This window comes from Eublepharis macularius, chromosome 9 (genome assembly GCF_028583425.1).
Source record: "Eublepharis macularius isolate TG4126 chromosome 9, MPM_Emac_v1.0, whole genome shotgun sequence".
Classification (NCBI taxonomy): Eukaryota; Metazoa; Chordata; class Lepidosauria; order Squamata; family Eublepharidae; genus Eublepharis; species Eublepharis macularius.
In genome coordinates this window covers 43,756,293-43,781,083 of record NC_072798.1, presented here as the reverse complement: position 1 = coordinate 43,781,083, position 24,791 = coordinate 43,756,293, and the positions used below count along the sequence as shown (strand labels likewise).

At 44.7% G+C, this 24,791-nt stretch overlaps 1 protein-coding gene across 2 annotated transcripts; it reads left to right on the top strand.

Annotated features, from left to right (window-relative positions):
- Nucleotides 1-4,162: 4,162 nt before the first annotated feature.
- Nucleotides 4,163-23,816, top strand: WDR91 (WD repeat domain 91). 2 transcript variants are annotated; one of them, XM_054988589.1, is made up of 15 exons: nt 4,163-4,294; nt 6,143-6,322; nt 6,502-6,709; nt 7,362-7,444; nt 8,625-8,743; nt 10,147-10,324; nt 12,198-12,356; nt 15,221-15,420; nt 15,780-15,930; nt 16,201-16,295; nt 16,947-17,115; nt 18,537-18,645; nt 20,774-20,886; nt 21,429-21,626; nt 23,222-23,816. In XM_054988589.1, exons 1-15 carry the CDS (start codon nt 4,172-4,174, stop codon nt 23,384-23,386), a joined length of 2,250 nt encoding a protein of 749 aa, XP_054844564.1. In that variant the 5' UTR covers nt 4,163-4,171; the 3' UTR covers nt 23,387-23,816. The 2 variants fall into 2 exon arrangements, with proteins under 2 accessions (XP_054844564.1, XP_054844562.1); XM_054988587.1 differs by having other exon boundaries at nt 8,610-8,743.
- Nucleotides 23,817-24,791: the final 975 nt, after the last annotated feature.

The following is a 24,791-nucleotide window of genomic DNA, read 5'->3' as shown; positions in this document are numbered from 1 at the left end:
AGGTGATGCTTTTCAAGGCAAAGAGATAAACAAATTATCTGCAGTTAAATATATTGCTACAAGAGCTGGCTGGAAAAGAGGCAACTCTACTGGAGATGCCAGAACCGGGCAAGTGGGGGGGGGGGGAGTAAGATGTAGCTGAAAATGTACAGAATTCTATACACTATACAAAGACAGGTTTTAATTTTGACTTGATTAATCTATACATCAATTGTGCTAATACTGGGAGTCTCTGCTTAAGGAGGAATCTGAGTCCAGATTACATATTGGGGTTCCTATTTTTCAAACTGACCCTCCCCTTGTAACCTTTAACTGTAGGCTAACATGCAGAAATTTAGCAGGTGAGGCTCTTCCTAGCAGAGACCTAGTTCTTAAAACATGAGATGCCAAATTTATGTCTGGATTGTACCCCTTCAGATCACAAGTGGGGGGGAGTCTCCTATAATGGAATGTTTCTCAGTGCTACAAAAATCCTATACACAGGAAAACAGTAGGCAAGGAAGACAAGGAGGATACAACCCCTTTCACCAACATCCATTTTTCTATGGGTAGAAGATTTAGTCTCTTTCCTTGAAAATCCCAGCAGGGGTCCCTATAATTTGCTACAACTTGATGCCACTTTCCACCATCTTATGTAGGAACATTCAGTCATTTGAACTTCCACCTGCAGTCTGAAGCAGTACAATCCAGACACAGATCTGGTACCTCATCTGCTGTTTGCGAGCACTAGTTTCAGGACAAAATGACAGGGAAAACTTTGCCTGCTTAAACACTGTGTGTGAGGCTGCTGTTGGAAGACATGGGACCTGGACCAGACCCTGTAAGCTGAAATCGTATGCATACAGACATGCTTGGGAGAAAGTCCTGTTAGATTCAGTGTGGATGTGTTTAGGCTGCACATCTCTTTTGTGTCCAAAGAACAATTCTAGTGGCTTGTGTGGAGAGGTCATGCTTACTTACTGCAGCATAAAACTGCTACATTCTTCCAATGCTATTGAGCTCCTTGGGTTGATCTTACAACCACCACAGTCAGAGGGTCTGGTTTATTGCTCACAATTCTTGATTACCCACCCTTTCGGTGGCATAAAACTTTATTTAATCTTGTAAAGTTTTTGATCAAGAGAAACTACTGTCTTCTAAGGCTCCAGAATTGATTTTCTAGACAGAATATTTCATTATCTTAATATGTATATTCTACTTCTTCACAGATTAAAATTGTTTAAAATTAAGGGTTTAAACCCCCATTCCCCCTGAACACTATGTGTATAATTTGCAAAAACCATATTATAGTCCATTGTTATGAATAAGGTAGGTATTGAAGAAACATCTGGAAAGGCAAATGATATCCTTATTTATGCAATAACAAGCGCAGACCATTATTACATTTCACATTTAACTGATGGAAATTAATCTGAGTGGAAAACCACTGCTATTAATGGGCAACTGTCAGTGCCTAGTTGGTGCCTGCAAAAGGGTTTGGACTTAAATAGTACTTTTAAAAAAGAAGTGTTGATTCCCTATGCATCACTCTGAATTTTTGCTAGACGAGTTTCTCATTTTACTGCAACATAAAACTGATGCAGAATAAAAATTATGATCAGAGATTTCCAACTGCAGGTGAGGAAATTCCTGGAGATTTTCAGGTTGAAGCCTGGGGAAGGCAGGGTGTGGAGAAGGAGCTCAGCAAGGTATAATGTCATAAAGCCCATCCTCCAAAACAGCCATTTTCTGATCTGAACTGAGCAGAACTGATCTGTTGTCTCGTGATCATTTGTAATTCCAGGAAACATCCAGACCCCACTTGGAGGATGGGAACCCTATCCTTTTTCCTCAGTAAATTAAGCTCTGCATAATGTTTTCTAAAGGAGGGCAGCTCCACTAAAATAGAAACAAATGGGCTTTACTTCTAGGTAAACTAGGCGTTGAGAATCACTGGTAAATTAAAAGCAAATTACAGAAAACATGTATTTTCCTTAAATTTGCCTTTCCACTGTATTCTCAGAAAGGCCCCTCTCATCCTAGCATTCAATAAGAATGCAAACAAGTGGAAGAGGGCGCCACTGCATTGTTTCTGAAAATATCTACCACAATTGCAACCCATCCATTCGCCAGACTCTCCCTTTCCTTTTGCTGAATTTAAGTGCCTTTTTCTGTCTCCTGCATACCTACCCAAGTTCTAATGATAGGGTGGTCGACTCCGGCCCTGCTTTTCTATTCCCCAATCTCCCCCCTCCTCTCCCCACACCCTCCAGCTGAACAAAGCGGGAAAGGCCGCGCGACTCTGAGGAATATTCCTTCGCACACCATAACTTCAAGGTCCGCCTAGAATCCCGCCTCACCTTCCACCAAGTAACCAATAATGCAACTCCTCCACCCATACCTTCCCGCTCGCTTTTTTTGCCATAGCACCAACATTGGTACGCTATAGCAGATGACCAATCGGAGTGCAGGAGGCGACGCTTGCGGCCAATAGAAAATTTTTGAGGTTAGGCAAAAGTTCTAATGGGCGTGCTGTCGCAAATGGCAACAAGAAAACGCGGGAAAGAAAAGTAGATGGATGGTCAGAGGGAGGACGGGGCAGCGGGGAACCAGAAAGGCTAATAGGGATGACCGGATGGAGAAGGGAAAGAAACCGTGTTTCAAGGAAGGTGACGTGTTTAAATTCTGGCAGGAAAATAGCATTTCGTTGTAGTCACTTGGAACGAAAATGTGTTTGCGTAACTGTTCAAACGAGAGTGTGGTGTATGCAGGTGTCTCTATCCTCCGGACACTGGCCCGATTTAAAGGCAACAAGTCGACAAGCAAGAAGAACGTGCCTGTGCAGTGTTGCACACCTTCGCTGCCTCCTGCAAACTGGGTCACCTTGCCAGCGCTGTGTGGAGCTGCTACATGACTAGCAGATGAGGGCCGGGTTCAAACGAAACGGTAGTGCTTACTGTCACGCGTCTGGTTGCTCGCACAGACTTGCAGACCCGGGCGGAATAAGGAGGGGCGAATTTTAATTTTGTCACGACTTACATTTAAGCAGGTTCAGTGGAGTGCAATTTTTCTCCGCCACGTGATATGACCCACCTATCTGTGATGAAGGTCCATTTCTCAGGGAGAGACTGTCAGATTTCCACCTAAGTTTGCACGCAACAAGTAGCTGTTATTACAACAGTCCTTGATAATAATAAAAGATGTAATCAATCGAATGTACAAATACCAGCATGTAGTACAGCACCCCGGCCTCAACAAAGTTTGTAGTATGCTGGGGTGTGTATGCTAACACATCTCAAAAAGAAGCTCTACTTTAGAATGGCTCTTGCTATAATTGTGCTCCATGCAGATAATGGCCTACAGCTGGCAACAAATGTATGTTGAAGATGATGGTACTGAAGATGAGACTTAGACTATTGACCGTGGAAATTCCTGCTCCTGTCTTTCTCCTTCCACCATCTTGAATTTCGAAGAGAAAGAGATGCAGTGTATGTATAAAGTTAGCTTTATATTCAGAAGCTGCATCCACACAGCATCCTTTCTGACTGCCAAGAAAGTCGGTATGTGTAGTGATTTAGAGTGCCAGAGTATGATCTGGGAAGCCCAGGTTTCAATCCTCACTCTGCCATGGAAGCTCACTGGGTGACCTTGAGCCCATCATACACTGTCAGCCTAACCTACTTCGCAGGGTTGTTGTGAGGATAAAATGGGGGCAAAGAAGATGATGTAAGCTGCCTTGGGTCCCCAGTGAGGAGAAAGACAGGCTATACAGGAAGGAAACAAATAACATGAAAACAAAGAATTGACTTTGTTATGTAACATGACACGAGCAAGTCCATTCTTAGAGCGAAGCTTCTGCTTCGTAGCTCTAGAGAGTGCAACTTGGAGCTTGTGATTGCACGGAGGTGCCCTTAAAGTCCCCAGAGCAAGCCTTCAGAATTCCGCTGAGCTGACTCCCAGGAAAATGTCCTAGGATTGCACAGCTACTCTGTCTTTTCAATAGAGGAGAACGTAGTAAAAGGAAATCTCCCGATTGTTGTGCTGCCCAAAAGGATGGAGCTGGGGGATCCCGGCTCAGGAAGAGGGAAGCGAAGAGAGGCGGAGCGAGGGCGCGAGCGGGCGGGCGGGCCCGAGGACCGTGAGGCGGTGCTTGGAGGCCTCGGCTTCCCCGTGACCCGGCGACGGCGGCGCGATGGCGGCTGCTGTGGAGCGCACCGACGAGCTGGTGCGGGAGTATCTGCTCTTCCGCGGCTTCACCGCCACCTTGAAGCAGCTGGATGCGGAGATCAAGGCGGACAAGGAGAAGGGGTTTCGGGTGAGGGAAGGGCGGGATGCTGCGCGGAGGGCGGCTGGGCGGGCGGCTTCCCGTCTCCCCCGGTTCTGTCTTTCTTTAGCGGCTGAGAAAAGCGCCACGAACGCCGCCGTGCCTGGAAATGCTCTCGGCCGGAGAACTGTGGCGCGTTGCTTTGGAGGCTCGCTCGCTTGCTGGGTCTGCCCGTGAAGAGGCTTCGGTTTCGGTTGGCCTTTGCCTCTCTGCAGGCTGGGAAGGAGCTCGATGGCTCCCCGGGTTCAAGCGGGGCCTCTGGTCATTGCCCCCTCTTCTCTTCCCCCCGCTCCGGGCTCATGAGCTTTAGGGCAGGTGAAGTCGTAATGAAAAGCAGAGTCTCTGAGCTTGAGCTGAGCGCTCGACTCCCTCTTGAGTATCTCTGCACCGGCTCTTACACGCCTGGGGCTCGGCAGTAGGGAATTACACCTGATGGCCAGTCTACAGAAATCAGTTCCCTGGAGAAAGTGGCTACTTTGGAGGGTGGACTCTAGAGCATTATAACCTCCCAAGCCCTGCCCTTGCCAGGCTCTACCCCCAAAATCTCCAGGAATTTCCCAACCCAGAGTTGGCAGGCCTCCGAGGTAGGATGGGCTAATTCTTTTCTCTTTAGACACTAGTTAGTAAAAGCGGTATGCTTTTATATCCAGACCTTTATGTAATGTGTTCTCTGAGTATTTTTAGTTGTCTGCCATCTGTAGTAGTTTGTATGTTTCTAGAAACAGACTAACTAAAATTGGCCATTTGACACAATCTTTTTAAAAATTACATACAAATACAGCTATTCATCACCTGTATGCAAAATGGTTTACTGCGTAAAATATAAAACATAAATCACTACTGTGAGAAGTTGGTTAAAACAAAAAACAGTTTAATTAATAACAGAAAAAGGAGCTGGAGCAGCAAGATCAGTCTCAGGAGTCTAGTATGGTGTGTAATCTTGCTTTGCTTGATTGCCTTGTGAAAGTATTTGTGAAAAGTGTTGGATTCTAAAAGGATAAATAAACAACACTCCGTTCGCACCTTGCTCTGTTCTACTGCACTATAGTCTGCCCACATAGTTTAGCTTCATTGCTTTCATTATCATGTTGCAACTGCCTGCAATGCTTGGATGCTTCTTTTTAAATTGGTACATTGGATATGCCAGGCATCTTATAAACTTCCTTTAAGCGGTCACATTCTGGTTTGTGTCCAGCTTTTTGTATGTTTCCTCACCTATGTATTTTATGCTCCTCTCTTCCACTCCCTACCCCACCCCATGTCAAGCAACCCTACGTAAAATGTCAAGCACAGGTTTAAAACTTTGAATTGTGGATAAGGCAGAGAGTTGAGCTAGGCGGATTGTGGAAGGCTGACCTAGAACAGCAGTTGAGGAATCAAAATGGAAAGGAAGAGGCATTTTCTGCAAAAACCAACTTCAGTATTTTTAGTGAGTTCCAAACCAGTGAATGGCAGAAGGTCAGTCAGGACATGACAAACAGGAAATATCAGTCAAACCTACTTTTACACAGTTTCTTTCCAAGCCTAGTTGTTGTAGTTGAAAGGAATATCTCCCTGGAAAATCTTGGTCAAGAGTGCAAGAGGTTCTTCCCTCTCACCCTGCCAATATGACTTGTTATGCCTATTTTTATTAATAGAAGGGGAGGGTTACATATCTGGGGTCCAATGGTCTCGGGTTCAATTTAGAGTTTTAAGATAGGAGGTGCTGTGAAGACCCAGCACCTGAGACCCTGAACAACAGGCACTGCCAATGAATATAGATGGATCAACGGTCTAGCTTGGGATAAACACACAACACCAACTAGCAGCTTCTCAGGATTTCTTTCTCTGTATTTTCAGGTGGATAAGATAGTGGATCAGTTGCAGCAGTACGTTCAGAGCTATGATCTAACTGCACTTCGGGATTACTGGAGTTACCTTGAGAGGCGCCTTTTCAGTCGACTGGAGGATGTGTACCGACCTACAGTGAACAAGCTGAAGATCAGTTTGTACCGCTACTACCTCATTCATACAGTGCAGGTATGTGTCAAGATGGTGAACTTATGTCCATATGGGATGGTTTCAGTCAAGTACTGTACTCATCTGCCTTCTCCAGCTATTGTTGTTGTGTTTGGTAGACTCTTAATGACTTTATCGGGGGGTTTGCTACAGCAAGCATAAGTGAAATCTAAGCTCCCTTCTGTTTTATATATTTTTAGACATCCAGAAATGACAAGACTCAGGAATTCTTTCTCAAGCAGGCCTCAGAACTTCAGAACCAGGCTGAGTGGAAGGAATGGTTTGTGTTGCCTTTCATCCCGAATCCCGAATCAAACCCTACTTTTGGCACATATTTTTCCCGTCAATGGGCAGATACTTTCATTGTGTCTCTGCACAACTTCCTCAGTGTCTTATTTCAGTGCATGCATATCCTTTTACATGTTGAAGAATAATCTGGATTCTGCAGTTGATCTTTCTTAAGGGCAGGGCGTGGGGGGGCGGGTGTCGTGGCAATTTTTGCCTGTGGCTATTCTGGCTTTATACTTCTGCAGGTTCAGATCTTTGGTTGTGCAGTAAATAATCTTTCTCAACTATACTTTCATAGTATTAAGTAGACAAAATTCAGACACAGTAACTGGCTGTGTTTGTTTTGCACTGTAGCCTACAGAAATGGATGTACCTTAGCTGCACTGAGAACACCCTGGTTTCTGCCATTGTCTTGGATAATGGATCTACTAACAAAACCTAAGAAGATGATCAGATAATGAGCCACCACACTGGCATATGTGTGGAGACAATCCCTCAGGTATGAGGATCCCAGGTCATGAAAGGCTTTAAAGTTTAATACAACTGAAGATGGAAGCAAGTTGACAGTCACTGTAAAGATTCCAGACTTGGGGCATGATATGCAGATTTAATTTTAAACAGTAGAAAAAACACCTAAAATAACCCACTTTCGTCTTGGCTGCCAAGTCAAACAGGTCTTGGAATGTCTCTAGAAAACACTTGGGCTTTAGGGAACCTCCAGAGGAAGGACTCTCCCTGCTGTCTTAAGCCTTTCATCCTTAACCTTTCTTACCTGTCCCAGTCATCTTGAACTTTGACGAAGAGTGTCAAAGAAGTAATTTCCTACAAGAAGAAAATGAAACTCTGCGTCAAAAGGTGAGACAGAAGTTTCTGGAGTCTTCTTGTTATTAAGTGTATTTTCTAAGTTGGTATTTGTCCCATTTCTTCATAGGTTCAATGCTGTTGGGAAGTGGTGTTTCTCTGCCTTTCCCTGATCTTTCCTAAAACTGTGTTGCTCCAAAATTTTGGGAAAGCTCACGGCACAGCTTGACTGCTGTGTGAGCAGGAGAATTAGGGTTTTTTGTAGTCCTGGTCACCAGGCAGCCATTTCCCCAACAGTTGCCACCCCCCCCCCCTTAATTAGTAACTAAATATTGTTACGTGGCTATAATGTTATAACAATATGTGTAACAGGTTCTCTGAACTTCCAACTTTTATTTTAAAACAAGTGTAGCACCTTACATTATGGAGGTATAAGGAGATAGGCATATCTTTACAACCAAAGGAACTAGAGGCTAACTTTTTGCTTTAAATGAAAGCTTGGAGTTCAGAGAACTTACTACATGTTGTTGTAATGTTATATTCATATAATGCTCTTGATTTGCACATTTTAAAAAAAACCTAAAAAGGCCAAGGTGGGAGGGGGATTGGCCACTGCTCAAACTCTCTTACTTCATATCTTCCTCTCAAATGTCTCCTGGCCTTTTAAATACATTTCCTACTCCATTTCTGCCAGTACATTTTTCACTGGTGTGAATTTACCTATCACTGGTTCTTTGCAGGTATTAAACCTTAAGTCTGCTATTTCTTACGGTAGGTGTAATCCTTAAAACTTTGCCTCCAACTGTGTGTTATGCAGGCAGCATCTAATCTGCAGTCTGGCAGAAAACTATGTTTTTAGTCAAACACTTCATTTTTCAGCCTGCTTTATTTCTAAGGGGATGGGTTTGTGGCTCAGTGACTTGATAGATCAGTGGTCCAGTTCTGTATAAGGCAGCTTCATGTGTAGGGTGGAAAGGCAAAGTTTGCCCCCAATGATGTGTCTTCCAGATGTGATTAGCTTCCAGAGACTTCTAGAGTAGAAAGTAAATACAAAGCCATGCTGTTGTAGTAAAAGCTCTTCTTTAATTGATACGTTCATGTTAAGCGGTAGACCTGACCAAGCATCTAGTAGGAAACTTTGTTGATAGCAAGTTGCTTAACATTAACAAGGAGGGAAACTGAGATGAATTTCTCTCTGTTCCCCCTTCCCGCTTTTTAGCTGTTTGCCTTGCAGGCAGAGTACTACCGAATGAAGAAAGAGGAACTGCAGCAGCAGGAGGAAGAAGAGCTGATCCTTCATCACAAGCTTCCTTCCTATGTGACCAACATGGACCATCTGGGGGATTCAGAGCTGTGAGTCTGTCAGCTGAAGGCTGAGTCAGAGTGTCACATGGCTGGATGATGGAGTTGGATCTTAGCCCCCTTGCTGTAGTTTGCACACTGGCACACCTGAGAGGCAACTTTGGAGAAGTGTATCTTAATTCAGAAAGGCAGGCAGCTGCACAACGATCTGGACCTTCAGGGTCCTTCTGTGACTCTTTGCTAGAGACCTCAGAGCTCTCTTAGGGATCAGCTTCCATAACAACGATGTATTGTCGAAGCCTTTCACGGCCGGAGAACGATGGTTGTTGTGGGTTTTCCGGGCTGTATTGCCGTGGTCTTGGCATTGTAGTTCCTGACGTTTCGCCAGCAGCTGTGGCTGGCATCTTCAGAGGTGTAGCACCAAAAGACAGAGATCTCTCAGTGTGACACTGAGAGATCTCTGTCTTTTGGTGCTACACCTCTGAAGATGCCAGCCACAGCTGCTGGCGAAACGTCAGGAACTACAATGCCAAGACCACGGCAATACAGCCCGGAAAACCCACAACTTCCATAACAACCTTTATCTTTCTATAGATGCTCTGTAATTCCTTAAATAAATGGTGCAAGACTCTATAGGCTTATTCTATAGGATTCTTACTTTTGTTGAGGAGAAGGCTTTTCACTGAAGCGTTAGAGCTTAATTGCGGGGGGAGGGGACTGGCTTCCTATGTTTGGGCTACAGACTGGAGTTCGGTACACGTGCCAGGGGCCACGGTTGCTATCACTGGTACTGTCTTGCTTGCATTGGGCATAATTTGGAAGACCATGGCCTGATTCAAAAAGAAGCTCCATTTTGTTATGGTCCTGTGGCCTTTAGGTGCCCCAGACTTGAGCTGGGTAGGAAGAGGCCCAGAATTCCGCTAATACATAGTATGATGTTAATAGAAGAACTTTAGGGGTCATGATGTGTCTGTTGTGGTCACACACAAAAAGGAGTTATGCTTGTTGCCATACTGGAGCTTGAATGACATGGAATCATAAATGGTGATGATGATATTCCATCAGTGTGCACTGTACTGTACAGAATAATGTAAGCCAAAAAAAAAGACAAGTCTCTGCCCCAAAGATACTACAAGAGCAGAGGGGGGAAAATAAAATGGGAAAACACGTAAATAATGACTATAAACATGCACAAGTACAGTTACATATTATATAGTATGCTTTTGGGGGGTGGGGGTGACAGGTAAGGATCTGAATTGACTGGAGTTGAATTACGCACAACTAGGAGGGAGGGTGGTCCACAAGCTGATGGGAGGACAGGCTTGACAGCTTGTTCAATAGCCAGCCATTGTGGTATTCTTTTACGAACTGAAGGCTGTTGGCCCTTCTGTTTCAAGTTTATATTCATTGTAGAATTCTTACTTTTGACTCCTTCGTGTTCTTCCTCCCTCCAGTGACATGACCTGCAGCCAAAGAAGCACAGCTCACTCTCTTCAAGCTCGAGGGGGATTCTTGTCTTCCTTCCTGCCTCAAGGCAAAAAGAGTCCCTCTAGAGTGACACAGACTGTAGGAACATTCTCTGCACAAGCTGGTGTGACGCCATTGAGCAAGAAAGAGCAGTCAAATCACCAGGTGAGGGGGAGCAAGAGCAGACATTACATGGGTTTTGTGTCATAGTGATTCTAATGATAGTACAGAAACTCTCCCGTCTACTACCGTTTATTGAGAAGGTTGAATGTCTATCATTAGCACTGCCTTCCCCCTTTCCCTAGAGTTTACATATAGGTAAAATCATGTGATAACTTTCATTAGACCCACCAAAATATCACAAAACTATGTTCACAAAAAACATGCCAGCTTTTGAGCTCTTTAGAATGGTTCCTCAGGCTAGATGGTGCAGGGTGCAAAGTAAGCACTAATGCTTCTTTTTTTTGTTCCTTTGTCCCAACAACTTAGTGCAACCTAAGAAACTAATCCAGTTTAGTCTGCAGCACGGTCTACTTTCCATGTTAAGACTGCAACTGCCTCATTTGGGCTTTGCCACAATGCCTAAAAACAACTTAATTTCAATACTTCTCTCCAACATTATGAAGAGTTCTAGGGAATTCAAAAGCTCACACACTTTTAATGGTATTTTGGTTTGTTTCCAAAAAGAGGTTTCACGTGACATTTTAGGAATTTTTAGATGAATGCTGCCATTTGTGGCCTTTGTTTTATAAAAAAAATCCTGAGGTTCTTGCCATCTGTGTTCATGTTAGACTAGCGATTAGTTGGAGATAATTCCAAGTAGCTTCTTGAATAACCCAGCCTGGGTGATAGACCGTGAAAAGGTAACCTACTTTGCAGTTCATAGTGTCTAATATATGCTTTCTGATACTCACTATTTAGAGGTAAATAAAAAGGTTATCTTTAGATATGGCAGTGCTGCGTGACATTTAGGAACTGTGCAGGCCTTTGGATCGAGAGAAACAGCAGCTGGTGTTTAGAGGATGGGGGTAGGAGGCACTTCCCTTTCCCTCTTCTTGGTTCTTGTGATATTTCCAAGATGTGCATGATGGAGGAAGGAAAGAGACCATCGTGTGTAAGATTTCCCATTTGTCCAAACAATGCTGTTATATACTAGAGCTGCTAATTTATTTTGGAAAGGGACTAGAGATGGGCATGAACTGAAATACGAACCAAAGTTAATGACGAACTGGGCCGGTTCATGGTTCGCAAACCAGCGGTTCATCAGAGCCCATTTCTGACGAACCGCCACAAACTTTAGGCTGGTTCATTTTTTTGGTTTGTCACTGCAGACAACCTGGCACCAATCAATCAGTTTCCTAGACAACAGGGGATGGACTTCCTGCAGACTATCTGCTGACCCGGAAGTGACGATTTGCTGACCTGGATGTGACGTTTTCATGAATCAAATTAACTGGGGCAGGTTTGTGAAAGTTTGTGGTTCGTGAAATGCAACGAACCACAAACCACACAGTTCGTTTTTTACCAGTTCATGCCCATCCCTAGAAGGGACTCCAGCTTTAAAAAAATATTGGAGTGGGGGAGGAAATTTGGAACATACCTCATACAAAATACAAAGAAAATATGATAATAGTAGTAAGAGATCTACCATAAACAGCCCTAAAAGATTTCTAAAAATAAGGCCATCTGTGGTTGTCTATATGCCGTATGTTCAAATATTGACAAGGTTGTCCTCAGTCCATTGAATTATGGAAGGCAGGCATTTGTCTTTCTAGTGCTGTAATATAAGTCTTTTAGCAACAGTAAGGGCATGGAGGGTCGATTTTCATGGACCAATGATGAGGTTCCAGGATACAGGCAGATAGAATTTAAACATCCACAAAAAATCAAGTTATTCTAATACAAAATTAATATGAGTAATAAATAACTTTCTCTCCAAAAGACTGAATAACTGGACGTGCCAAAACATATGCTTAAAAGACCCATAAGTTACACCAGAAAGGACTCGAGCTTGACAAGTCTCCTCTTTGCCTTCCAGAGCAGCAAAGGGAAGGAGGTGACAAGTAGCTGCAAGGAAGCAAAAAGCCCCTTCAGTGGTTTGATGGCGACAGAATCCAGCTCCCTGCAGCAGCGTCAGAGGCGCCTGCAGGATCATGGGAAGGAACGGAAGGAGCTTTTATCTAAAACAACTTCCCAGGTAGGGACTGAGATGGCTGAGATGCTGTTTTTGTGTTTGGTGAAAGACGTGCAGATGTTCTGATAATGCTTAAGCGGTTCACTCTAAGAGCTGCTAATCAGCTTGCTTTGTTACTTTTATGTGAATATGTGTTGGATTCCCAGTGGACTAGACCCTTGATTACGATATTGTTAAAACTAGGTGGCCGTGCTCTAGTTGTAGATGGTCTGGATGAAACGGCCATGTAGTGATTTTTTTTAAAAAATCATCCCTTTCTCTGATCATTCGTAATGTTGCATTCACCTTTTTCACTGTTGTGCTTTTCTGAATTGTAGTTTCCACTGGGTTCCCAATTTCTCTTCCCTGGATAGTTAAGTGTCCTTTTATGGGTGTAAGGTTGGGGGGCGGGGCATGTAAGGAAGTTGCCTGTTATTGTATTTATTTATTTAATTTATTTATATTTCAATTTATATACCGCCCATCCCCAGGGGCTCTGGGCGGTGAACAGTTAAAATCGATAAAAACAAGAACTAATATCAATATACAAACAATAAAACAAATTAACAAAGTGCAGTGGTGAGGAGAACCCTCCCCCACCCCAAAGGTGGGAGCCCGACATGGCACCGCCCCCTTCAATCACCGAATGCCTGGCGGAACAGCTCTGTCTTATAGGCCCAGCGGAACGATAATATGTCCCGCTGGGCCCGGGTTTCCATTGACAGAGCGTTCCACCAGCCTGGGGCCAGGACTGAAAAGGCCCTGGCCCTGGTTGAAGCGAGGTGGGCTTCCTTAGGGCCGGGGACCACAAGTAAATATTTATTCGCTGATTGAAGCGATCTCCAGGGAATGTACAGGGAGAGGTGGTCCCGAAGATATGCCGGTCCCAACCCGCTCAGGGCTTTAAAGGTAAGAACCAACACTTTGAACCTGATTTGGAATTCAACCGGAAGCCAGTGCAGCTGGCGCAGGACAGGTGTGATGTGTGACTGGTAAATTAAAATTTTAATTAAAATTAAAATTAAAGCCAGGGTTCTCATAAAGGGATGGCTGGACTTTGGTTCACTGTTGAAAGTGTTTTCAGGCTCTGGCCTAGCTTTGAAATGTGCTGGCTAAGTTAGTCAACAACACCTGCAGAGCAGCCTGTGAGTTCTCCTGTGATTTGACCTTGGGAGACTGTTCTCAGAGAAGCTCTATGCTTACTCCCTAGATGTTCACACAGCTGAAGTGCTAAGTAACAGCTTGTCCCTGATTGGCTCTTGAGTGCCAGGTGATGCACTGAGTTCTAGAAAAGATGGCTTCTCAGCTCATCCAAACCCCCCCCCTTCTCTGTTCTTTCCACTTCGCCATGCCCTTATGCCAGACCATCTAGGCATGGAGGGGGCATGCATTCTCCCAGATGGGAAAGATGAACAGTAAATGGATGCCTACCAGAGACGCTTAAGGTAGCAAGCTCTTAAAGTTTATAGATAGGCAGATTCTTAGCTAGCAACAGTAAGGCTTTCTTGTTTTACGTCTGTTGCCTGTATATGAGTGCTTTATGCTTTTGCAACACTCCTCAAAGCTAATAAACATGTATTTTAATTAAGCTGAATCTGGAATTCATGACTTAGGCATGGGTCCACCCCAGAATGAGACCAGAGATTGGAAAGCTGAGGAAGGTCAAGCTTTCAGTCTCGCAAGTTAAACGGAAGCGTGTCCCCACCGGCCTGACTGCTGGAGTGGCTGTGCTCAGTACCCGGAGCAGGAGGCCTGGGGCAGCTGTCCCTTTTTTAGGTGCAGACTGTTGAGCAGAAGCTGGAGGTACCTTGTGTCTTTAATCTTCATTCTCAGCAGGCCAGGAAAGAATGGAGTTGAAGCGGAGTATTTAAATGTGGAAAAATCCAGAGTATCTCTCATGCAGAAGTGGCCTTTTGGTGAGAGGCCGTGACTCAGAGGGCAGAGCACATGTTTTGCCTGCAGAAGGTTCTGAGTTCAGTCCTTGGCAATTGCTCAGATTTGGACAAGGTCACTTTTTGCTAGAGAGCCACTGCTTATCAGAGGAGGCACCTCTGCTAGATGGACTCAATATGAAGTGGCTTTGTATGTTCACGTCTTCGATTGTACCTTGCTTGGAAAATCCCTGCATTGGATTCAAATGGGCGGGAGGTATGACACTGGTCCATGTTGTTGCTTCTCACAAACATCACAGCTATAGCATAACCATCTCCCCCCCCCCCAGGATTTTCCACCTCTTTGGGGCACTAATGAAATACAGCGGTGCAGCCTTTATCACCTGTTTTCTTTGTGCATGTGTGTGTGCTGTCAAGTCACAACTGACATATGGTGACCCCCTACAAGGGCCTTTTGACACAAGGGGCACAGCAGAGGTGATTTGCCAGGGCCTTCTTTTGCAGAGTCTTCTTTGGTGTACTGACCCTGCTTAGCTTCTGAGATCTGATGAGGTCACTGCCCCTCTCCAAACATCAGTTTAATAGCAAGAGTATATACAGAGCATTTTCAGTTCAGGTATAGGCCTTTAATGCTACACTTGGACACTCTCTGTGATTCTTTTAATTCTGATTAGCTGTGGAATAATGTCTTTGCAGTAAAGGGGCTGAGCTTCAAACTGGGGTATAGCTGTCTTCCGGTTCCTGGGGTTGTATGCTCTCTTCGCTTTTCGCATTAGGTGCGATTCTCCCAACAGCGGATAAATGGTGCTACAGACCAACCAAGCTGTTCCCCATGAAGGATTCATTACTTATCACTCGCAGCTTGTCTGGTGGTGCATTAGCTGCTGACCTGATGCAAAAAAGCTCAAGCTCTGTAACATGCTGCGATGCGTGTGAATAGCGTGACTGATTCTCCTGACTTGCTGTACTATACACAGGGTCCTTCTCTTGGTTTAGGCGCAGACTGTTGAGCGGAAGCAGGAGGTTCCTTCCGCTGAAATGGATATGCCTCTCGAGCTGCACGCTGAGCCAGCAGAAACCCTAATGAAAACTTTCGGGTCCAACCTGGATACTGGAGGGATCAGGCAGGAGCAGCCATTCATTGTCTTGAGCCAGGAAGAGTATGGTGAGCACCACTCGTCCATCATGCACTGCCGGTAAGGAATGCTTTCTCTTGGGGAAGGAGGGGTGCTTAGAGTGAGCCCACTGTGGCTTGGTGAAGGCTGAACATTGGGCTGGCCTCTGGGTTTAAACCAAGGATGGCCTTAAGTGTGAGGTCCAGTCTCTCTGCTCCAGTTCCTAGTGTGTCTTGAGTTCACAGCCTGTTTTATTTTAATGATTGCAAAGGATTCTGCATATTAGGAGGACATTACTAATTTCCAATACAGAACAGCTGGGTCTAGGCTAGATATACATTATATTGGATTATTGATGGCTTGAGTATGTGTTTTGGAAGATATGGCTGTAAATATTAGCATTTGTAAAGGACAGTTGTATAATTTGCTTCTCTGTTTAGCGTTGACTGTTCTGGGAGAAGGGTGGCCAGTTTGGACGTGGATGGGGTCATCAAGGTGTGGTCATTCAATCCTATCATGCAGACCAAAGCTTCTTCAATTTCCAAATCTCCCCTGCTTTCCTTGGAGTGGGCAACCAAACGGGACAGGCTGGTGAGTAGCTGGAATTATTGTGATGATTTTCCATCACAATAGCCATTTTCGGCTATTGAAGTGACTGAAACCTCTGTATATTAGAGAATATCTACAACTAATTTTTGTCTTGAATGGCCCGAGGCGTTTGGGTATCATGATCTTTCCAATAGGCTTTGATAATATTCCCTTTTTTTGTGATGTCTCAGTGCAGTTGATGCCATTTCTGTATATCTATTACATTTCAAATAGCTCTTCTTCCCGGGTTCTGATAGATGTTTTGGTTTGTAGTTGTTGCTAGGTAGTGGAGTTGGGACAGTTCGTCTCTATGACACTGAAGCCAAGAAGAATCTTTGTGAAATCAGCATTGATGATGACATGCCCAGGTAAACTTCAGAACCAAGACCTACCCCCTTTCTCTTTGGTTGTTGTAAAATGAAATGCTTGTTGTCATAATTCACTTTTATCTTGCTTGTTTCAGAAGTTTCATCTGCCTGCCTATTCCTGAGCTTTGCACTGATCTGTTAGGCCAGGGTCTCCAACCATATTGATCTTGGGGGCACTTTTTGAATTTTGAGAATAGGTAGTGGCCACCATGACAAAATGGTTGCTGTAGGGGTGAGGCCAACCATAAAACCTTGGAAAGTGTTCACAAAATCTTGAGAGTGGGCATTGTATAACAGCAGCTAGCAAGCTGAGGGCTTTAGCATTTGGGCTGGAGACCTATGCTTCTCTTGCTCTGGCTTGGGCGAATATGAGCATTACAGGAGGCTCCAATCTTTAATATATGCCTAATCTGTGTGCTTGTGTAGTCTTCAGCTAACCTTTGCCCTCACTTTGCTTGCATTTTGTTGTTGGCTGCTGTTGATCATTTATGCATGTCTCACTTAAAAGAAGCTGAAAATGCCCTCGGGCCTTGGAAGTTCATGGTTTCTGGTATACTGAACAGGGTGGCTTTTTGTGCACCTAGCAGAGCTTTGACTTCTTGTGCAGACTGTGTGTGAGAGAGAGTGTTCACCTGGTGTTTTGCATTTCAGGATCCTCTCCCTTGCCTGCAGCCCAAGTGGTGCCTCCTTTGTCTGCTCTGCTGCGGCATCTGGCCTAGTCAGCCATCTGGACTTGGTAGCTCCAGATTCTGGAGGGAAAGGCACAAACCAAGTTCCTGGGAAACTGCTTTTGTGGGACACAAAAACCATGAAGCAGCAGGTATTTAACTTTTTTCTTCATGCTTAGTTTCAAGGAAAAGGGGACAGTGTCTTTCTCTTAATAAAATCATTAAGATTTTATTAGTTATCAGTACCAATGAAGACCAGTCTCCATTTTATTTTGGGAAGGATTTCTTCAAATACTCTTTTTGAGACTGCTTCTCATCTCCTCCCTCTTGAGGTCGAATGATGTCCCCTGAATGACTGAACGGGGTTGGGATTCCATTACTTTACAGTTGAGTTGTGCCAACGACAAGCAGAATGGAGAGTGCCCACTGTGGTCACTTCATGTCTTGAAACCTTGGGCTGTTGTATACGAGTAGCGTGCCAGAGGCCGTCTAGTGAATTTGTGGCTGCAGTGATATTTGATTTGGCAACTCCTGACATTCCAGCTTTGTCTCCTAGTCATTGTACTATACCAACCGGATGCCATTCTTGTTTATTCACTGGAATATTTACCACAACATTTCTGCCCTCACTAGCCCCTCCTGCCTTCAGACAGTTTTGTTTCCACTCCACTGGGGCCTATTCTCCCTGGTGCCTGCCTGCTGTAATCAGGTGCCAGACAGGCCATGAGAAAAATGTTCTGTTCCTTTTACAGAGGCTTAATGGGACACCATTTACCAGGTGATGTTGATTACCTCCATACCATAAAAAGCTTCAACTGCTCATTTCCACACTTTAAACCTGTATTAAAGGCACAGTGCACTTTTCTCCAGGCCAGTTGGCAAAGCTGGCTCCAGTATCCTCCTGTCTGTAGTGGTTTTGTCCAGCTCCCAGAACTAATTCCATCTTGCTTATCTGTTTGTTGTATTTACAATCCTTACATTTCACGCACCCCATAAGTGATGGGATCAGCAGTCAAAAGGTAGCTAAGTTTCTCAGAAGCTGGCTTCACCCAATGGAAAAAAATTAAAAGAAAATGGAAATGGGATTGAGCCCTTCTTCCTCTGTTTCAGAGTGGTGGAAACAGTGAGCAGGTACAGCCACCAGCATGTGGGGGAACAGGTGCCCACGTGTGGGCTTATTTTACAGCAGGGTTATAGAACCTTCTCTAGACAGAAGATATCCCATCCCCTGTGAGCCTGTGAACCTAAGGGCAAATATCTTTCCTCCCTAACCAGGAGGGGAGGACTGTTTAAAAGTCTGAAAAGCTATTCTCAGCCTTCAGTGGTTCAAAGCAGCTGCACTGTGCAGGGACAGAATGGCTCTGTTGGCCAGAATGTCCTGGATTCCCTATGGCCCAAAGCTAAGCAGGGAAGCGGGAAGCCAGATGCAGTTAATATATCTGCAGTAGTTGCTGGAGAAACCTGACCCTGCAGAGTTGACAGCTCCCCTGAGTATCTGCCGTGCAAACAAGGTTTCCAGGGGAAAGGCTGTATCATTAAGTTCCTCTCATGTTTGCTTTTGTTCCCATTTCAGCTCCAGTTTTCCCTTGAACCTGAGCCCATTGCTATAAACTGCACAGCCTTCAATCACAATGGAAATCTGCTGGTCACTGGAGCAGCCGATGGCATTATTCGCCTCTTTGGTAAATTGGGATCCTGGGCTGCAGTTTAGTTGCCTTTGGCACAAGTGCTCTGTCTACATTCTCAGGTCCTCGACTCTCAAACTGTGGGGCAGCCCCCTTGCTCACTGTGGAAGAGGGAGCACAAGGTACCCGTAGTTTGGGCAGAAGTGCTGGCACTCTGGGAGCAACCAGCAATTAAGACTTTTCCTGTTCTAGGAGGTTGCTTGCCCGCGTGCTCTCCCACTCTTCTTTCAGCCTGAATCTCAGGGACAAACTAGATGTGATGGCATACTCACGGTTACCATGAGAACAGTACCATCATTTTAAAATGCTGCAAGGGCCCAATTCTGTTTGGGCTTGTAGCACAGTGAGCTGAGGCACTCTTGTCCCCCCCACCAACCATGCCTTTTCAGATGCCGAAACAGCTGCCACCCCCCCCAGCTGTTTGCTGGTGAAAAGAGAGCCACACTGGGGGCCTAATTAGGATTGGCCCCTAACTTTAAAATTGCAGCATCATCTTTGTGGCAGCCATGAGGACACCATCGCATCTAATTTGACCATCAATAGGTGTGAGATTGAGTGGGAAACGAGGCAGGAGTTCCTGAGCAGGAAGATGCTGCTTGGCGCTCACTACTTGAGTCAGTGCCTACAAGTGACCGGGCAGGTCTTGTTACCTTCCTCTCCCCTCTGCAGAGCCCCTGCCATGGCATAGCAGCTGCTTTGCTCCTTCGTCTTACAGATGAGTGGGAAATGGCATTAGTGCCCCCTGTTACCTTGCTCTTTCTTAGTGTGCAACTTAGCAAGTCAGTGAGTGAGATTGGAGCTAGGCAGGAGGGGAGGGGGGGGGAGTCCGTTTTTGTTATGAAAACTCTTTGCCCCTTCACCCCACCCTGGCTGTAGACCTTCCTGTGCAGCAGCAAACTGTGTGTGAGGGTTTTCATGTTACCGCTTGCTAAAGATGTTGGCACTTGAAGATGGGCTGGCCAGGGTTTGGAGAAATTTGAAGATATAGTAAGTTTTAAAAGGGGACTCTCTCTGATCTCTGTAGGGTGGGCAGTGACTTTGTAGGCAACTCTAAGGAGACTGAATAGGGTCATTAAAAGAATAGGAACTGCTTATCTTTTGTTTCCTTAAAAACTTGGTGTTATCTGCTCCTGGAAGAATTCATTCTTCCTAATCACGTGAGGAGCCAGATATGGACATGAATACTTGTATATATTTCACTCAGGACTTTCTTAGGGCGTGGCATATAGGAACAGCTTCTCTTAAGAAGACTGTGCATGTGTTGTCTGTCCACAGTTGCACTGCAAAGGTATGAGATTTGGTAGGTGGGGCATCCTGGTAAAACCAGCTCTCCTTTGAAAGAAAGGGCTTGGCTATGGGGTAGGTTCTGGAATGTTCAGTCAGTACCAGTTGAAATCTCCAGATAGCATCTCAATAATAATGATGATAATGATAATAACAACTGTGCTTATATACTGCTCTTCTAGACAGATTAGTGCCTCACCCAGAGTGGTGAACAAGTTAGTGTTATTATTATCCCCACGATACAGCTGGGGAGCTGGGGCTGAAAGGAGTGGCTTACCCAAGGCCACCTGCTGAGCTCATGGCCAGTAGTGGGATTCAAACCAGCAGAGTGCTGATTCGCAGCCAAATGACTTAACCACAGCGTCTTTGAATTACAGGAAGATAGCTAATACATTCTTGAAAATAAAATGACTTCCATGAAATGACTTAACCACAGCGTCTTTGAATTACAGGAAGATAGCTAATACATTCTTGAAAATAAAATGACTTCCATGAACTGGTGAATGGTTTTCAATGCCTGGCACAGTTTCTTATCCCCTCCCTACTGCTAACAAAAGCAGGACAAATTTATGCCAAAGATACATGGTCTGTATACTTGTTTTCAGGCTGTGATTTTTTCCCCAGATGATGACTTTTTCTTTTTATTTCTTGGGTCGTAGTAGTGGCTGTGGCAAGGGATCTCCATCGTACAGCATCCCGGTGAGGCAGAGGGAGGTGCCAGTGGAATTACTATATCTAGAGTTCCATTTTATAGAGGCTTGTGGAAGAAGATGTGTCCGCTCTTCTGTGCTTTCTGCAGCAGTCAGCATCCAAAACAAACGGGTCTCTGTTTTTGTTCCAGATATGCAGCAGCACGAATGTGCTATGAGTTGGGAGGCCCATGACGGAGAAGTTTATTCTGTTGAATTCAGCTATGATGAGAATGCTGTTTACAGTATTGGAGGAGACGGGAAGGTAGGCTGACGGAGAGAGCAGCCAGGCCCTGGGAGTTGCGTATTGCAGTATTTATGTCATGCCGAGAAGGGATTTAGAGGGATTTGTTACTTAATAGCAGTTCAAATAGCCCAGCTTAACCTGAGCTCATCAGAGCTTGGTAGCTAAGCAGGGGTCAGCCATAGTTAGTACTTGGATGGGAGACCACCAAAGAAGCCGAGGGTTGCTAAGCAGAGGAAGGAAATGGCAAACTGCCACAGTTTGTCTCTTGCCTGGAGCACCCTGTGAATGAGGTCATTGTGAGTCTGTTGCAACTTGATGGCACAGTCGTCTTCTTCGATTGCAAGGTGATCCAGCGGGCCATGATGAAAGGAGCTGATGGCCTGAATGAAGGGGTGTCTCCACTGGTTGCTTTCCTCTAGTGTTTTGTCAACTGTTATTCTTGCTTCTGTCACTATCAGTATCTCTGCAGAGCAGAATAACGGCCAAGCATCTTCCTTTTTGCATCTGACTAGAATCTCTCCATTCCCACCCACCCCCCACCTCCCATTGTACCATCCTAGTTCATTCAGTGGAATATTCACAAAAGTGGCTCCAAAGTCTCCGAATACGTCCTCCCCAGAGATGCTACTGGCCCTTTTGTGTTGTCTGGCTACAGCGGCTACAAGCAAGTCCAGGTCCCACATGGAAGGCTCTTTGCGTTTGACTCAGAGGGAAACTACATGCTGACCTGTTCTTCGTCTGGTGGTGTCATCTACAAGGTAAATGGATGCTGGAAAAGTGATCCAGGGGTACTGGAGCAGATGCAAGCTCAGCACTTTTGAAGAGAGGCTGATGTTAAAATCTGCTGATATTGGATGAGTTCTCTACAAGCTTGTGCTGAATCTTGGCTTCCTCTGCTTAAATATAGCTGGAATTTTTGTTTGTTTGGGAGCTACCCATTTTTACAAACTGTATGTCACTTGCAAGCCCCGTGATTTATGTTTTTATTTTATTTATGTTATTTTTGGTCCACCTTTCTCATGGAGACACAGTGTAACTTAATACAGTCAGCAGCCAGGACATTCAATAAACAATCAATAGGGTATGGATTGCAGAAATTTGAAAACAAGCATAATCCCGAATACAGAGATTAAACATTGCTGAAACAAAGCATAAGCAGTTTGACATGAAATATTAAACAATATGGAAACTATTCAATAGGAGCATAATTTTCCCAGGTCTGGTGGCTATCAGTTTTTGAGAGCAGTGTATCTTAGTGGGTAGAGTACTGGACATGGACAGTCTATTCAGATCCCAGCTCAGCTGACGGATTTGCTTAGGCGAGTTACTGTTTTTTGCCTCCAGGTCCCACTATACATGCAATGTGAATAATAATGGTATGTGTCGTAGGGTGTTGTGAAGTCATGTGAAAGAGAGTGCAAAGGAACGCATGCTTTAAAAACAACTATAAAACACCTACTTGGGTGTGTGGCACAATCTTCAAGGTGAAGTTAGGGGGAACTTTGCTGCCCCAAATCTGTAAGGAGGGGGGCTGTGACTCAGTAGTAGAGCATCTGCTTTGCACACAAAATGTTCCAGGTTTGATTCCTAGAATCTCCAGTAAAAAGAATCAGTGGGAGGTAATGTGAGGGACCCCCACCAGAGACGCTGGAGAGCCACTGTCAGTCACAGACCATACTGGCCTTGATGGACCAAAGGTCTGACTCACTGTCAGGTCCTGGCAGTTAGATCCCCATAGTACTCCACTGCACACACTCCAGTGTATGAGTTAAAGTTACATTATTAGAGATTCATCAGTATCAGCAAACGCAGACACAGGTATTGGCAGAAGTGATGTGTAAAGGTTTGGAGGGGTTAGTTATAGGGCAAGTTCCCACCTGTAAGATATAGACGGTTAGGATTCTGGTGCGAAAGAGCCAGGAAGGGAAGGAAGGGATTTTGAGATTGGAGCAAAGAAGAACTGGAGAAGAGAAGCAAAAAATGAAGTTATTTTTAGTTCCCAGGCTCAAGCTGATTCTCAAGGACATTCTCAAGCGGCTGCGAAAACGAAAGTAGACACCACAGTAGCCACCTGTAAGATAAGCAACTCCTAGCCAAACAGGCCACTGATATGCAACTTCATATACTCTCAGAGGATCAGTATAGAGCACAGAATACAGAAAAATACTCATGGCAGATATGTAGACAGACATATATGACACTCAGCTTCATGCATGTTCACTGCCTCCTTTGTAGAAGCACAGCCCCATACCCTAGTTAAAGCAAAGCTACATTGTGCTGAATTTCTGAATGGGTAGGAAGTTTGCAGCAAAAAAATAAACTTCCTCAATTTCGATATTCTTCTCTCTTGCAGCTGAATAACAATGAGAAGGTGCTGGAGAGCTGCCTCTCCCTAGGAGGACACAGGGCCCCGGTGGTCACGGTGGACTGGTGCACAGCTATGGATTGCGGGACCTGCCTCACTGCCTCCATGGATGGGAAAATCAAACTAACCACTTTACTGGCGCAGAAGTCTTAAACCGAACTGTGGTGATGGGAAAACTTTCTTTTCAAGATCAGTATTAACCATTTAGACCCAAGCTACAACGTGGAGAACATAACTATGACCACTTCTCTTAATGTTATGGTCTCCTCTAGGTTAGGAACGTCTTACAGTTGATGCCAAACCACTGCCAGTTAGGACACTTCAGCTGTAGCAGTTGCCCTAAAGGAATTATGCTCTTAGCAGATGTGCACTGATATCCAAGCCCAGCAGATGTGCACTGATATCCAAGCCCCTTCCAGGGAAGACCCACCCCTTCTGGGCCTCCCCGTAGCACACAGCCATAAACCTCCAAGGTTGTGCCAAGGTGGAAGGGAGACTTACTAAGGTCCTGGCTTAGAAGAAATGGCTGTGCAAAACCTAACAGTGTTCTATGTTTGCTTCTGTATTTCTTATTAAAGGAACATGTTCCAGTTGCATTTGAACTGTGTGCATGTGTTGCCCTTATAGCTTTCAGAAATGGTCTGTCTAGGGGCTTTGATGAATTGCACATTGTTTCACTTCCGTGTATTGAAGAAATTCTGAAGGCTTGCGGCTTCTCCAGATGCAGTGCATTGCCCTTAGTATCTGATATGTGGCATCTACAAGAGATGGGGGAAGTGCTCTGTTCTGTGTGTGTGTGTGTAAATTAGAGTTTATGTAAATCGCAATCTAATTCCAGCTTTCACTGATCTGATCTTCTATATCAAACACTACAGAATTTCCATCCAACAACCACGAACAGGCTACCTCTGTGGTAGTCTACCATTCCAACTTAGTTCTCTCTAGCAAATAAAACTGAGAAGTCCAAATTATTAGGGGGGGGGGTGTTGTATTAGTAAGACCTCTTTTAAAAAAGCAATTTACTCTTTTTGCAAGTTAGTAGAGTATGTATGCAGGGTAAAACAAAAAATCTGAAGTTGTTTCCCTTGGTTTAAGAATCAATTCCGTAAAGAAAATCTGGATGGGTAGCCCTATTAATATGTAGAAGCGATTTAAGATAGCAGTCCTGTGGCACCTTAAAGAAATGTCAGCCTTTCTTTGTAATATCTCCACCCCTTCTACTGTGACGTACATCTAATGGATGCATCTGATATTGCATCTGATAGTGAGCTTTAATGCAGATAAAGTTATGCTGGAATAAATTTTGTTAATCTTTAAGGTGCCCCTTGGGCTCCTGCTTTGTCTTCCCAGTCAATAGTTCAGACAGCTGTTGTCTCAACATCATTGGAAGGGGTCTTACAGATCATCTAGTCGAGCCCTGCTACCCCATGCAGGAACAGCCTAAATCCATTTTATATAAGAATACAATTTTGAAGGTATGCTTGCAGTACTGCTGTGATTGATTGACTCACTTAGTTTCTGTAGTTAAGTCCAGAAACAAACAAGGCAACCCTTTGCA

Bases quoted from the DNA above. Each gene is read 5' to 3' on its own strand.
- WDR91 (XM_054988587.1), top strand. From the start codon at position 4,172: ATGGCGGCTGCTGTGGAGCGCACCGACGAGCTGGTGCGGGAGTATCTG. The intron at 6,323-6,501 runs GTATGTGTCAAG...ATATATTTTTAG, and splicing joins ACCTCATTCATACAGTGCAG to ACATCCAGAAATGACAAGAC. The intron at 8,744-10,146 runs GTGAGTCTGTCA...TCCTCCCTCCAG, and splicing joins CATCTGGGGGATTCAGAGCT to TGACATGACCTGCAGCCAAA.